The following is a 15,317-nucleotide window of genomic DNA, read 5'->3' on the forward strand; positions in this document are numbered from 1 at the left end:
AGCCTACGAGTATTAGATAATCCACTGCCAGCACTACCTTCAACACGCTTGTATATTCATACATAAATATCGCTGCGTGTCACCCATCGACTTGCACGCTCGCTCAAAAGTCATACTGTGCGTATCCTCATCCAGGAAGTCAATCTCCACAAGCACACAAAATGAAAGCAATCATCGCCTCAGGAGACAAAAAAGTCGACTTCACCACTGAACGGCCAAAACCTACCTTGAAACACGGCGAAGTCCTAGTCAAAATTGCCGCAACTCCGGTCCTCCCCTCCGACCTCCTCAATATCTCCGGTGGTTTCCCACGCACCACCTTCCCCATCATCCCCGGCCGCGACTACGCTGGCGTCGTCATCGAACCAGAATCCTCACCCTGGCACGGTAAAAGCGTGTATGGGACGAGTGGACCGGATCTAAGTATCACGCGCGATGGGACACACGCTGAGTTTGTTGCTGTGCCGGAGGATGCGTTGGCGGGGGTGCCGAGGGGTATGAGTCTGGAGGCTGCGAGTATGGTAGGCACAACGTGGACGACGGCGTGGATGGTGTTGAGTAGAGCGCGGGCGGAGAAGGGGGAGGTTGTGCTTGTTTTGGGGGCGGGTGGGGGTGTGGGTGGGGCGGTTGTGCAGCTTGGGAGGAGTAGGCTTTGGGGTTGTAGTGTTTTGACGGCGGGACGGGGTGGAAAGTATGATGTTGATGTTGCGGCGGATCCGGAGTTGTTGGGTGCGAGGGAGAAGATGGATGGGAGGGGCGTTGATGTTGTTGTTGATACGACGGGGAATTTGGGGCTGGCGAGTGCGGGGTTGGGGGTGCTTGGGAAGGGAGGGAGATTGTGTGTTATTACGACGGGGGCGAGTCGGGGGAGTATGGATGTGAGTGTTAGTGTGGATTTTAAGGAGCTGTATAGGTTGGAGAAGAGTATTGTTGGGTGTAATAGCTTTGAGCATAGTATGCGGGAGATGGCTGGGTGGTTAGCTGAGCTTGCGGAGGGGTTTGAGTCTGGGGAGCTGAGAGCGCCGGATGTGGATGGGCCGAAGGTTAGGAAGATTGGCTTGGCGGGTGTGAAGGATGTGTATGCTGAGATGGGTAGTGGGTCGAGGCAGACTTTCTTGATTGTGGTAGATTAGGTGACGAAGTGTGCCTTTTGCACTGGTGTGACTACCTACTCAGGGCATCTATGGTAACACTGAACAGGTATTGTTTGAAGCATGATGTCGTTGTAAATCCGTTCTGATTACGGAGTGGTAGGAAGAGGAAGAAGAGGTGAAGCCCAGATCAGGGCAGAGAGGAACAATCACGTGACTCTTATCGACGATAAGGAGCGCGTTCTGCGACTATGGCAGTCGCAATCCATAATTTTTGTCGGTCGGAGTGTTGACGTCTAGGAAGTGGCGCCCACGTCGCAGCTTCTCGAGACCGTCTGTAATGGCAGGCAAACACTCTGAAAACTTTTCCGAAGGCAACCCTGCAAAGAGGCAGAAAACAGCTGCTCCAATGGATCCCAAGGACAACCCGTACCTCGCTCACTGGAATCAGAACGACAGCAACGGTCACAATGGCTACGGCAATGGCTCATCCTCATACGGGAGTCCGCTCGACAATCTCGAACGACACAAGACGAAGATATCAGATCATGTGGCAGCTGAGAGCGGGAAGAACAATCCATTCACCGGACAGCCATTCTCGCAGCGGTACCTCAGCATATTGAAGACACGGAAAGATCTGCCTGTTCATGCGCAGCGAGCGGAGTTTCTAGAGATGTACCAGAAGTCTCAGATCCTGGTATTCGTCGGAGAAACTGGTTCAGGCAAGACTACGCAGATACCGCAGTTTGTGCTGTACGACGACTTGCCACAGCACGACAACAAGCTCGTCGCTTGTACCCAGCCTCGTCGAGTCGCTGCTATGTCGGTTGCCGAACGTGTCGCAAACGAAATGGACGTCAAGCTCGGTGAAGAGGTGGGTTACAGTATCCGTTTTGAGGACATGACGAGTTCAAAGACAATACTCAAATACATGACTGATGGTATGCTGCTAAGAGAAGCCATGCACGACCACGAACTGTCGCGGTATAGCACTATTATACTGGACGAGGCTCACGAGAGAACACTGGCTACTGATATTCTTATGGCCATGTTGAAGGAACTGACCATGAGACGCCCCGACCTGAAGCTCATTGTCATGTCTGCCACTCTGGATGCCCAGAAATTCCAGCGCTACTTCAATGAGGCGCCACTTTTGGCTGTGCCTGGTCGAACACATCCGGTCGAGATTTTCTACACGCCTGAGCCTGAGCGAGACTATCTGGAAGCGGCTCTCCGAACAGTGCTGCAAATACATGCCACCGAAGCAGAAGGAGATATACTTGTGTTCTTGACAGGTGAAGAAGAGATCGAAGACGCAGTGAAGAAGATCAAGCTCGAAGCCGATGAGATGATACGTGAAGCAGACGCTGGACCAATGGACGTCTATCCTCTATATGGTTCATTACCTCCGGCACAACAGCAGAAGATCTTCCAACCGGCGCCGAAACCTCGAAGACCTGGTGGACGAGCTGGCCGCAAGTGCATTATCTCAACAAATATCGCCGAAACGTCCTTGACCATTGATGGTATCGTATATGTGGTTGATCCTGGCTTCTCGAAACAGAAGGTGTACAACCCACGTATACGTGTTGAATCTCTACTTGTCTCTCCTATTAGCAAGGCTTCGGCACAACAGCGTGCGGGTCGTGCTGGTCGTACACGGCCTGGAAAGTGCTTCCGGTTATACACGGAACCTGCATTCAAGAAAGAGCTTATTGAGGCAACATATCCCGAAATCCTGAGGTCTAACCTGTCGAGTACAGTTCTAGAATTGAAGAAGCTAGGCATCGACGACCTCGTGCATTTCGATCTTATGGATCCCCCAGCTCCAGAGACACTAATGCGAGCATTGGAAGAACTGAACTACCTTGCATGTCTCGATGATGATGGCAATTTGACACATCTCGGCAGGCTAGCCTCGGACTTCCCCCTAGATCCAGCTCTCGCGGTTATGCTCATCTCATCGCCTGAATTTTACTGCTCTAACGAGATCCTGAGCTTAACGGCACTATTGTCAGTCCCACAAGTTTTCGTTCGACCAGCCAACGCAAGGAAGCGCGCGGACGAGATGAAGAATCTCTTCGCGCATCCAGATGGTGATCACCTGACAATGCTCAACGTCTATCACGCTTTCAAGGGTCAGGACGCTCAAGCAAATCCTAAACAGTGGTGCCATGACCATTTTCTATCATTGAGAGCACTTCAGTCTGCTGATAACGTTCGACTGCAGTTGAGGAGGATCATGGAAAGGAATGAGCTTGAGTTGATGTCCACGCCTTTCGAAGACAAGAAATACTACGAAAACATCAGAAGAGCTCTTGTGTCTGGTTTCTTCATGCAAGTTGCCAAGAAAGAGGCGAATGGTAAAACATATACCACAGTCAAGGACAACCAGACTGTTCTGCTGCATCCGTCGACCGTGCTTGGCCAGGAGGCTGAATGGGTTCTTTATCATGAATTCGTGCTTACAAGCAAGAACTATATTCGGACAGTGACTGGCGTTAGAGGCGAATGGTTGCTCGACATTGCTCCTGGATACTATGATGTTGACAGCTTCCAGAAGGGAGAGGTCAAGACTGCATTGATGAGGCTGAGAGAACGCGTTGATAGAAGGGCGAAGATGAAGGGAGGTAGATAGAGCACGTAGACAGAAGGAAAAACGTGGCGTACCTAGATGCACTGGCTAGGATGGAGTGACCTTGTTTGCTCAACGATCACTGTGCACTAGCGAGCTTCGTGCAACATAGAGTATCTTTCATGGTCAAGGTTGCATCATAATCTGCCTGCATTCTACCAGTCTTAACTAACGTTATACATGCAGTTGAAAGGGGCTCCCTGCCAAGAAAGAATAAATTCATCCTTAGCCATCGAACCATCCGACTGCATCGCTCTTCTTTAGGTATGCCCGTTGAAGGACTCTACTGACCGACTAGCCATTCAAAAGCACCAGTTTACCCGGTACCGTAGCACGATCATCTTGATGACCGACAAACCCATCACCACCATCCTCCAAGATGAAAGCCACATCGAAAAGCCGCCATCTAAGGATCTCCGCTATAAAGCACTCAACTTCGTAAAGACGCTAGACAACAAGCAGTCCACTACACACCTTCCAGACACGCTCCTCAACCTCATCACCGAAATCATCAAACCCCTCTTCTCAACCTCCCACCACAAGAACCTCACTTCAACCGGGCGCAAAAACCGCGTAAACGACCCCCTCCCCGCCTCCATCAACCGCTTCCAGTCCCAGATCCTGTTCGACTCTGACGACTCAAATCGACCTCTCTGGAAAAACGGCTGGACGTCTTCACTACTGCTGTACATCCTAACTAGCTACAATAAGATCACCGACGATGTCTCACGAAAGAAAACCCTAGAAGCCCATTTCCATCTCCTCGTGCCGGCGGTATTACATCAGATTGATGATGTCGAGATCAGCTATAAATGCAGTGGCTGCCAGTGTCTGAAAATCCTCTGTGATAATCTACGCGATGTACAAAGTGAGATGCTGAGACGAAGTGGTCTGACGGATGTGTTTGTTGATGCGTTACGGAACGATTTCAGTTTATTGCCTACGCTTACGCCTGAGGCTGAGAGTCTGATGTTGTTCAGGGAGCTCTACCCTGCTTATCGGAGTCTTGTGCGTGCGAGATTTCTGCATGTTGAAGTCGCCACTGCACGAAGCACGCGTGACACGTCCTCGAAGCCTACGGTAAACAGCAACGCAAAGCAAGATGGACAGCACACCGAAGCAGAAGAAGATCTCCGCCTCGCCTACCTGACGGCTCTCCTCCGCCACCAGACGCTGCACTCTCTACATCACCTCTCCACCGGTTCTGGGACGGGCAGCACTATCTCCATCCCCCTCTCCACGTTCCTCATCTCCCAGCTGGCGTGGATCTTCACCGATATGGGTATCGCGTCCGTGATACACCTCCAAACCGTTCTTCCACTTTTACGGAATGTGCTCATGGATCCATTCGGCACAGCTGCACCGGACATGTTATTGGCTAGTGTGAGGAGTTTACAGGTTATTGTAAGTGTTACCTGGCCACGGATCCGGGAGAAGTGGTGGCGTGAGGTGTTGAGGGGGTGTGTTGGGTGTTGGGTCAATGTAGCTGATGAGGAGGGGGACATAAATACTAAGGATCAGGAACTGGTAAAGGCCTTAGTAGAGGTGAAACACGAACTCAAAGTGCTGGCATGTCTGCTGGAGGATATAGTTGGTGAAGCATTCATTAGCGCAAAGCAGGAGTTGGTTAAGGAGGAGGGAATGCTTGAGCAGTTGTTCGATGGAGATATTGGACGGCCACCGGAAATGAAAAGCAAAACGAAGCCGAATACTCCGGCTGCGACGCAGAAGAGCATGATAGAAGAGCTCTGAGGCGTGGGTGTCCAGCTTCTCATCGTATTTGACCTCCATCTGTGTCAGAGCCTTTTCTCGACTGTCGCTGCCTCAGATCTAGAGTTGTGCTTGACCTTGGCTGAGTCGCACACACCACTGGCTGCCACTCGCCATCGTGCCGACCTCAACTCCTTCATGCGACCAAGGCAGGAGCACCACGCCGAATCACACCTGCCTGAGATCTGAATACTCAGTGAAGAAGTAGCGACCAACGTACTCGTCGCGTGGTCACGCCTGCTTTACTCTCTCAAACCGTGCTTGCCTCTTTCGCCGTTGAGCAAGCGAGGCAGGTAGGATGGGTGCCAACGCGGTTGTGGCTTCCTCTTGTCAAGTTCATGGTTCCTTCCTCTCTGCTGGTGGTTCCCTTGTGCCTGGTTGGACCTTCCGATCATTCACACCGACCGTAGTTTCCTCGTGCTGGGTCGTGAGTCGTCCCTGCCATTATCTAAGCGTAGGTCGTCCTCTCATTAATGTCCTGCCACAGCCACTACGAATGGTCATTATCACCCGCTACGCAAGCCTGCAGCCATTAGCCTTTTGGATTGGTATCATACAGTGATCAAGCTAGCAATGATGCTTGGCGGTTCCGATGAAAACAGGAGCTCGCTACGAGCTGGAGGAAGGGGCTTGCAGGGTCATAAGCGCCCCCGGAAAATATGGCGATCGTTCAATGTGCTTAGCAATGACCTTGGCCTTGCATGTAAGGTAACATGTGATTTTCTTCCTGCTTCAAAAAGAACACGAATGATATGCCTGCCTCTGTGCCAATAAACATCAACAATAGCTCTTCGTCTCCGCTCAACTGAGACGATTGTGGTTCCTCACGCGAAGCCGTACCATCAGCCTGTCGTGCAACGCTTGTGAGTCCAGACATCCTGAAGAACTTCGGAGGAACGAGCGCCTTCGTTCGACGAATCCATACCTGGATGTACATGCCAAACACGCCTCTTTCGCCGGATCACCTTGAATCGAGCCTAAGATGCAGCCACACCAACAGCACCAACCTATCCTCTTGCTTTTCGTTCTTATTAAAGGTTCGTATCGCATCTCCGGTCGTAGAAGTACATCAGAATCGTCCAAATCGTTGTTATTACTGTTGAATATCCTCCCTTCTTGAGATTCCTATACTGTCTGGTACAGCAGAAGTGGCTCGCCGACGTTCTCGATCTCGGGAATAGTACATTTCAGGTCGAAGGCTTTCGAGAGGACGATCTTGAATATCTGAAGATTTGTGTTAGTAAGACCAACAAAAGTCCTGTAGTGCATGCTCACCTTCTGAACATTAATGCTGTGACTTGTGCTGCTGAAGATCAGACTAGCGCGCATAGCCTTAGCGAACCGTCTCGCCTGCTGGCTGATCTCTTCTTGATCCTCCTTAGGGAAATTGACGAAGTGATCGTACTTTGTGCCGACGAGGAATGGGATGGCGGTCTTGTTGAAGCCTCGGCCTTGTCTGTACCACTCCTTGATACTGTTGAGTGTTGACTTCCTGGTCAAGTCAAACATAAAGAGAATAGCGACGGCATCGTTGCAAACCAGCGGCAGCATGTTGACGAACTCTCGCTGACCACCAAGATCCCATATCGAGAACGTGATCTCTGTATTTCTTATTGAGATCGTCTTCTCCATGAAGTTGACACCTGCTCCTCGTTAGCATGCACCGTTTCTAGATCCAACGTGTTGCTGGCGTACCTAGAGTCTGAATGTAGTCCTCGTCCCAGCTGCCTTCAACATATTTGACCATCAAACTTGTCTTGCCTATCTGCGCATCGCCCACCATACCAACCTTGATCACCACACTGCTCTTGTTTGGCGGTGCTTGTCGGGTGTCTTGATATTGTGTCTGCATACCACCCATGCCTGAGCCTGGCCTTGACGTTGGCTGCTGGTACATGGAGGGGGAGTTATACCTCGAATCAACGTTTGGATCTTGCTGTGGAGGAGGGGATGTGGTTGCAGTTTCGTGGGACATGCCATTTTGGTTGTTGTTCTGTTCTTCCTGCCCTGTCATCACCGCATCTTGCTCATTGATGATCTGTGGATTGTATGCACTGTCCGGGTGGTCTGGCGCCTGTTGGCCGTCCATCTCTTCTCCCTTGCTTGCGGACGAGCGCTGGTAGAGCGAAATATAGTGCCTTCGGGGTCGACTACCGGTTCCTGAGATGACAGACAATCGTTTCGAGAGCTTGGTGTTATTGCTGTCTATCCATATGCCTGCTCTCACGTTATGCTTGACCAATGCCAGCCAAACCTGAATTGAAGGTGTGGGCTGAACAGGTGTGGGCGCCCGGCCAATCACTGCAGCGCATCAAAACAACAACAGTGTGACGCGTTCGTTCTTTCACTCGAGAAGTAGCAATTCTCTGCACCAACTTCATACAAAATACTCATGACTTAATCTGGAGGCAATGTAGACATCACAATGGTCATCTCGCGCTACAGATACGAAGCGAGTCTTGATCGCCCTTGCTTAAGATATCGACGTCTGGTGGAGCAGGAGCACCCGACCCAGGAACGTGCGATGGACGTGCTTCGCGACATGACACGCTTCACTGTCCCTCGGTGCATGCATATCAAACAGCATCTTGTTACATGATCAAAAGGCTGGGTGTTCTTGATGGTCGTGCAGGCCACCAATACTGGTAGGTCGGGACGAATGGTTTTGGGAAGTTGTAGGAGTTTGAAAATCTTTCTTCAAGTTCTTCGCTGTTGAGTCCACTAATGAGACGCATGAGTTTCGAAAACACTTTGCATAGAAGTGTGTCCAGCATGATTGTGACCCCGTCATGTGCCAGAGCGCCATCTACGACGCGACGATGCCAACTTGTCGTGATCATGGGTTTACACGGAAATGTTGAAGGACAATGACAAAAGGTCAAAGCGGCGACAGTATTACTCCTAACCTATGGGACATCTTTCCCGACATTGCTGCCAGAGCCTACCCATGGACCCGGCGTGGCAGCTCGAGGTCCGGCCCATATCCTACAGATCCGTACGCCCCTTGACAGCGGAAGCCACTGGATTAAAAGCGTAAACTCTGCTATCGCGAAGGCATGTCTGAATTAGGCGTGGGACATGTCCTGGGAGGTCACTACGATAGATACTGGTGACCACTTGGCGTGGAATGCTGACGGTAGGAGTATATCCGGGAATGTAGGTATGGACTATAAGGGAACTATGAGGAAGGCTGTGTGGAAGCGTGAGAAGATAGAGTCAGGTGAACCAAGCTTGCGAATGTGCTGAAAGATAAGTTCAAAGGCCCTAAAGCAGATTCGCGGATCGTTATGCTTGCTTGAGGACTGAAGCAATCGTTGTCAGGATAGATCGAGCAATCGACCGTCGGTGCCCTGTTATTTTAGCCCGATCGAGCATGTGCATGCGATGCGGGGTTCAGCCTACACGCGCCGAAGCATAGATAGCAGTGTAGATGTCCAGGTCACAGTGGGTCAGCAATGAGCCGAAGGCTAACGCAAACTGTCACCGCCGAGCATTGGAGTAACGTGCGATGGAAAGGTATCCTGAGTGGGACACACTCGAACATTCGCGAGTAGCAAGAAGTAGAAGAGTCAGGGTAATGGTATCAACTTTCATCTCATTATGTCATGATGCAAGGCTACAGGACGAAGACAACTCAAATGCCCATCTTGCGCCTGCTGTGAACAGACAACGCTGCCTATGTACCTATACAATCTCATGCTGCATTGCTTTAACCGAAGAGAGCACCACCAAGTCTCATCCTCACGGACTTGACCTGTGTGTAGTTGGCCAGAGCATACTTGCCCAGTTCTCGGCCAATACCGGACTCCTTGAAGCCACCGAATGGCACCTGGTATGAGAGCATGTTGTAGCAGTTGACCCAGACGGTACCGGCCTTCAGCGAGTTGGATACTCTGATGGCAGTGTTAAGATCTGTTGTGTGAACGGCGGCGGCAAGACCATATGTAGTCTCGTTACCCTTCTTGATGACTTCGTCCTCGGTCTCGAACTTGCTGATTGCGCAGACGGGGCCGAAGATCTCTTCTTGCATGATCTTCATGTCCTCGGAGACACCCGAGAAGATGGTTGGCTGGATGAAGTAACCCTCCTGTCCGTGTCGCTCACCACCAGTCTCGAGCTTGGCACCAGACTCCTTGCCGTTCTGGATGTAGTTCATAATTCGGTCGAATTGGAGCTTGCTGACTTGTGGTCCCTGGAAGGTATCTGCGGCGAATGGGTCGCCGACGACGTTCTTCGCTGTTCGGGCCTTGAATGACTCGATGAACTTGTCGTAGATACCGGACTGGACGTAGATTCGGGAGCCGGCGCAGCAGCACTGGCCGTGGTTGAAGAAAATACCAAAGTTAACCCATGAAATGGCGTCCTCGATGTTGGCGTCGTTGAAAACGATGTTTGGTGACTTGCCACCGAGCTCGAGGGTAACCTTCTTCAGGTTGGACTTGGCTGCGGCTTGAAGGATGGTTCGGCCAACAACAGTTGAACCGGTGAAGGCAACTTTGTCGACGTCCATATGGCTGGCAATTGCAGCACCGGCAGTCTTACCGAACCCAGAGATGATGTTGACAACACCAGCTGGGATACCAGCCTTCTCGCAAAGGGTAGCAGCGTACAGACCGGACAGAGGTGTCTGCTCGGCAGTCTTCAGGACGACTGTGTTACCAGTGGCCAAAGCCGGGCCAATCTTCCATGCCCACATGAGAAGTGGGAAGTTCCATGGGATGATCTGACCACAGACACCGACTGGCTCATGTCTTGTGTAGTTGAATGTCTCCGGGTCTGTGTCAATGACCTTTCCGTGAATCTTGTCTGCCCATCCACCGTAGTATCTCAGGCAGCCCGAGGCCAAGCCAATGTCAACCTTGGCCATGGAAAGAGCCTTTCCGTTGTCGAGGGACTCGATAGCGGCAAGGGTGTCGATGTGCTCGTCGAAAAGGTCGGCAAGCTTCATAAGCATCTGGCCTCGAACAGACGGCATTGTCTGAGCCCAGACACCATTCAGGGCCTTTCTTGCAGCCTTGACAGCGATGTCGACATCTGCGACATATCAGCACCCGTACCAGCGCGAGAATTGGTCGGCATACCTTCTGGGCCAGCTTCATAGACAGAAGTGATGGGCTTCTCGTTGGAGGGGTTGATGGTCTCGAAGGTCTTGCCTTCTGTTCCCTTCACGAACTTTCCATCAATGTAGAGACCGAGCGGCTGCTCGTAGGTGATTGACGGGGTCTCGATCTTGGTTGTTAGAGAGTCAGACATCTTGAATATTGTTAACAGAACTTTGCAATAGAGTATCAATACACGAGCTGAATATGAAGAGAGAAGATCTTGCGACTGCGAAGGAGCAACTGCTTCCTTTATTCATATGAAAAACACTGCGCGGGGTCATTGGCATTAGGCCCCGGGGGTTCCACCAGACGAGTGGTCTCCTATGACCCGAACCATTGAGATGTGCAATGATAAGCTCTACAAGAGTGGAACACGAGACAGTGAGACTTCCGTTGCCGCTGGATCGGAGCACAGGGCTCGTCCGTATTCTGTTGCGGGGAATAGAACATAGTAACGCTTGCAGTGGACTGGGCCAATGGAAGTATTGGTCGCACGTATTTCGATGTCTAGTCGGTGTCCAAGTTGTGGCGATTCGATTAAGGCGAGGGGTTCATCATCGAGTCTGGCCCGGTTGCTGCTTGTCACAAGCCAATAGTGATGTTTGCAGAACGGGTTAAGCTGTTACATTCCCCAGATCCCCTATGTGGAACATGCATATTGACGCAAAGTCTGTGCCGGGTTGGAGAAGCAGACGCTTGGTGATTTGTTTCGGGGATTGTTGGCTTGGAAAGTTCTCGAGATGAACTTCTGTAAATGGAATTTTTTTTGATAGCAGGGATATCGTTTGGGGTCCTCGAGATGGTCGTGGATGTATGCAAGAGGCCTCGGTAGTGTGGTTAACAGCTAGGCGCCAAAGGGTACTCAGCAGCTGACTATGGGTACTGCAACTTAAAGCAGCGCAGCTATCGTGGGGCAGAGACTCGAAGTAAACAAATAGAGGGGCGCAGACAGATAGTAATAATGAGACCTCGGACGAAGAATAACCTACATCCTTGCGGCCTAGCTTCGGCGAAGTGCGGAATTGTTGACGGACATTGCAGGAATGATCAGTCTTGTGTTGAATGGATTTCCGATCGATAAGCACTAAGAGGGTGAAGGCTACGCCTTGTGTTCGACGCTGAAGATCTCGGACCTGTTTGCTCTGTATGAAGATGCTCAGTGGTGTGTGCTGAGTAGTGAGACGAAGGGACGACTGCGACGCGGCGAGCCGATTCTGGAAATAGATGGCGAAGTCCACACGCTGGGAAGGTAAGCCGGGTTTGCCACCTGTTACCAGAACTGGCTCAGCGGGTTTGTTCCGTTATTGTACCAATTTCTTGTCGGCCCGCGCTCTGGCCGGCGGTAATCTAAGTATATAGAGCTGGTACCACAAAAATGTTAGGATATTAGGCACACATCTTATATCGAGTGTTCAAAAACAAAGCAAGCCTGTCATGGGCCAAGTTGGGGAGAACATCACCAGACATAAGTGACTCGCTTGATCTATACCTACCATGTGTGCCCTGCGTGGATTTGGAGGCCGTTCTCTCACTCGTGCGTGTAAACCACGATCGCTGAGGTGCGCTAAGCATTGAATAATACTTGTGAGGGAAGCAATTCTGCAGCAAATTATTCTCCTCGAAGTAGCACAGTGGGATTACACCGTGGTAGGCGTGAGTCCTTGTGTCGATAGGTGTTCAACTTTTTGCGCTTGAGAACATCAAAACTCAAGCGTATGCTAAATGATCTTCCACGTGATTCCGCAAGGTCCGCGACATTAAGTCAGCTTGTCCTTGTAGTTGTTTTTGTGTGCTTCACAATCCCGTGTCTCAGTGTCATCAGCATTATATGTCGTCCATGGGCTTCTGGACGTATACAAGTAACGATGGCAACAATTCACTGTTGCTTCTCTGGTCTGATCTGCAGTCACCAGCAAGTTGAGACAAGAGGTGTTGATTGGTTTCCGAGCAGAGCACAAACCTCGGCCTGAGGTTTGTGTCTCCAACTTTATGCGACCCGAGGATTGTTTACACTGTGCGACTACCACAATGATATGAGTTCTGACTACTGGAGGCTCAGACCTTTTTCATGCTCGCGGATTTGTCGTTTGTCCCCTACGACTCGCGGTACTCGCTACAACAGACCTTATGGCTCCTCGACCAATACGCATAGCTGGAGCTTCGGGCTCAGCTTCGGATCGCAGACATGCGATGGCAGCGTTTGCTAAAGCACATCCTCAAGATCCAGTTGATGTAATAATCAGCGACTACATGTCAGAGGCCAATATGGTGACAGCAGCTGCACGCAAGATGGACGCCGCGACTGCTGGCCAGTCATATTCGGATTCTAATCCTCTCTCATTGACAGCACCAGCGTTCGAGGCCTCATTTCTGGAAGCTCTCGAGCCGGCACTTGAGGATCTTGCCAAGCACAAGATCAAAGTCGCAGTCAATGCTGGAGCTAGTGACACTGAAGGCCTCTACAACATTGTATGCGACATGATCAAAAAGAAGGGCCTGACCATCCCAGTCGCCTGGATATCAGGGGACGAGGTGATGCCTGCCGTTCAAGCCGCCCTCAAGAACGGAAAGTCGCAATTCAAGAACATCTACACGGGCGAGAAGCTATCCGACTGGACTTTCGAGCCAATTTACGCTCAGGCATATCTGGGAGGTCTCGGCATAGCCGAGGCGTTTGCTCAAGGAGCCCAAATTGTGATTGCAGGTCGAGTTTCTGATGCTTCGCCCGTGATCGGGTCTGCTTTCTGGTATCACGGGTGGCAGAGGTCTCAATTGCATGAGCTGGCGAATGCATTCGTTGCTGGCCACTTGATCGAGTGCAGTAACTATGTGACCGGAGGGAACTTCAGCGGCTTTCGTGCTCTAGAGACTGCAGGCTGGGACGACATTGGATATCCAGTCGCCGAAATCTCGAGTGATGGCAGTGTCGTTATAACGAAACAAAAGAACTCGGGCGGTGCTGTAACAGTGGACACTTGCTCGTCTCAGCTTGTGTATGAGATTCAGGGACCATACTATTACAACAGTGATGTCACGGCTGTCCTTGAGGGTCTCTGGTTTGAGCAACTGGGCAAAGACAGGGTTGCTCTGCGTGGTGTCAAGGGTTTACCTCCACCTCCGACCACGAAAGTCGGGCTCACAGCTCGAGGTGGTTGGCAAGCAGAGGCATATTATTTCTTGACTGGGCTGCACATAGAGGACAAAGCACGTATGCTAGAGGCACAACTGAGAAAGGGTCTCGCACCCTATTCTGACCGGTTCACGACGCTGTCCTTTGGTGTACTAGGCTCCGCTGCTCCGGACGCGGACAACCAAAATGCGGCGACAACAACATTCCGAATCTTCGTACAGGCCAAGACGGCAGACGATATTGCGGCTAAGAAATTCCTTCGACCTATCATCGACAACATCATGCAAGGATATCCGGGCGCGACCTTTCATCTGGACTTCCGACAAGGCATACCCAAGCCATACTTTGAGTACTATGTAACGTTACTGCCGCAGTCGGACGTCCAACATACTGTGCATTTTGGTAGTCAAAACACGACTGTTCCCCCACCTCCCAAGACGCATACCTTTGCTGAACGGCAGCCCAGCACAGACAGCCCAAGCATCTCCGTAGACCTCGAAAAGTTCGGACCTACTGAGAGAGTACCGCTGGGCACGATCGTCCATGCTCGTTCGGGAGACAAAGGCAGTGACTGCAACTGCGGCTTCTGGGTGCGGCATGCAGACGAATATACTTGGTTACGAAATCTCCTCACCATTGACAAGATCAAACAACTGCTCGGCAAGGAATACAACACCACAAGAAAACCAAAGATCGAAGTCGAACGTTTCGAGTTATACAATCTCAAGGGTGTACATTTTCTGTTCCGCAACCTGTTGGACAGGGGAGTCACGTCGACGAGTAGCGTGGATTTCCTGGGCAAGAACACTGCCGAATTCCTGAGAAGCAGACACGTTGATGTTCCGGTCAAATTCTTGAATCGAAGCAGGTTGTAATAGGCGTACAGCAGATTCTTCGTTAGGCATCATCTCAATGATGGTGTTCCAGTCGATTGTGTTGGACACAAGGATTGGCAGGCGACTGCTTCATGCTGAGGTACGCGGTGGTCAATATTGATGATTGTGCAGCGGCATTGGTGTTTCAAATTTGTGTTTGCCATTTGGCAACGGGCGTGAGTCGTGATTGTTCAGTCTTGCCTCCATTCAGGCGTTAGAAGATCTGCTTTAGCACAGCCTCAGCGCAAGCAGATGGCCGCGCAATGCATGGAGCATGAACCCCTGGCCACCTGGCAGGAGTTCTGGGCAAGTCTTGGGAGCGGCGAGATTGTGTTCAGCGGCTAGGTTCTGGATGGGATAAGGAAGATCTGCAGCAAAACAAGGAGAGATGTAAGATGAGCCAAGCCGCTGAAGCGGACCTGACGGACTCTTGGCGCCTCAAGTCGAGCAATCTCGTTGAAGGACGCTACATGCGACCAAGCGAGACGCAGGTCAGCGTTTCAAAATATTTCCTGCTCAATACGAGAATTACAGGCACAAACTGTTGAAGAACATAGCGATGCAATTCAATGTTTACCACTTGGTAATTTAAATGGATGATGACTTTTGCTGCAAGGCTCCATTAGCGGGAATGCCCAGGTCTTGACCCTCCAGCCGGATGTTCAGATCACCTTCTTGTCTACACTCTTCAACACTTGCCCAGACATCACTAGA

The 15,317-nt window shown here is 51.0% G+C and overlaps 6 protein-coding genes across 6 annotated transcripts; 4 read left to right on the plus strand and 2 right to left on the minus strand.

The window, feature by feature from the left end:
- Positions 1 to 161: 161 nt before the first annotated feature.
- PMZ80_009362 (uncharacterized protein) lies at positions 162 to 1,133 on the plus strand (the record flags this gene model as incomplete). The annotated part of the gene is made up of 1 exon (XM_064877757.1): positions 162 to 1,133. One exon carries the CDS (start codon positions 162 to 164, stop codon positions 1,131 to 1,133), a length of 972 nt encoding a protein of 323 aa, XP_064726482.1.
- A 298-nt stretch (positions 1,134 to 1,431) lies between these two features.
- Positions 1,432 to 3,729, plus strand: PRP43 (DEAH-box ATP-dependent RNA helicase prp43; the record flags this gene model as incomplete). The annotated part of the gene is made up of 1 exon (XM_064877758.1): positions 1,432 to 3,729. One exon carries the CDS (start codon positions 1,432 to 1,434, stop codon positions 3,727 to 3,729), a length of 2,298 nt encoding a protein of 765 aa, XP_064726483.1.
- A 342-nt stretch (positions 3,730 to 4,071) lies between these two features.
- Positions 4,072 to 5,478, plus strand: PMZ80_009364 (uncharacterized protein; the record flags this gene model as incomplete). The annotated part of the gene is made up of 1 exon (XM_064877759.1): positions 4,072 to 5,478. The coding sequence occupies one exon, from the start codon at positions 4,072 to 4,074 to the stop codon at positions 5,476 to 5,478; it is 1,407 nt and encodes a 468-aa protein (XP_064726484.1).
- Positions 5,479 to 6,621: 1,143 nt separating this feature from the next.
- On the minus strand, positions 6,622 to 7,585 carry TEM1 (Ras GTPase tem1; the record flags this gene model as incomplete). The annotated part of the gene is made up of 3 exons (XM_064877760.1): positions 6,622 to 6,720; positions 6,772 to 7,139; positions 7,192 to 7,585. The coding sequence occupies 3 exons, from the start codon at positions 7,583 to 7,585 to the stop codon at positions 6,622 to 6,624; spliced, it is 861 nt and encodes a 286-aa protein (XP_064726485.1).
- A 1,620-nt stretch (positions 7,586 to 9,205) lies between these two features.
- On the minus strand, positions 9,206 to 10,749 carry ALD5 (aldehyde dehydrogenase (NAD(P)(+)) ald5; the record flags this gene model as incomplete). Its single annotated transcript, XM_064877761.1, has 2 exons — positions 9,206 to 10,530; positions 10,578 to 10,749. The coding sequence occupies 2 exons, from the start codon at positions 10,747 to 10,749 to the stop codon at positions 9,206 to 9,208; spliced, it is 1,497 nt and encodes a 498-aa protein (XP_064726486.1).
- A 1,976-nt stretch (positions 10,750 to 12,725) lies between these two features.
- Positions 12,726 to 14,603, plus strand: PMZ80_009367 (uncharacterized protein; the record flags this gene model as incomplete). Its single annotated transcript, XM_064877762.1, has 1 exon — positions 12,726 to 14,603. One exon carries the CDS (start codon positions 12,726 to 12,728, stop codon positions 14,601 to 14,603), a length of 1,878 nt encoding a protein of 625 aa, XP_064726487.1.
- Between the last annotated feature and the right edge of the window lie 714 nt (positions 14,604 to 15,317).

The sequence above is a fragment of the Knufia obscura genome (assembly GCF_036327395.1).
Source record: "Knufia obscura strain CCFEE 5817 isolate CBS 148926 chromosome Unknown scaffold_13, whole genome shotgun sequence".
Classification (NCBI taxonomy): domain Eukaryota; kingdom Fungi; phylum Ascomycota; class Eurotiomycetes; order Chaetothyriales; family Trichomeriaceae; genus Knufia; species Knufia obscura.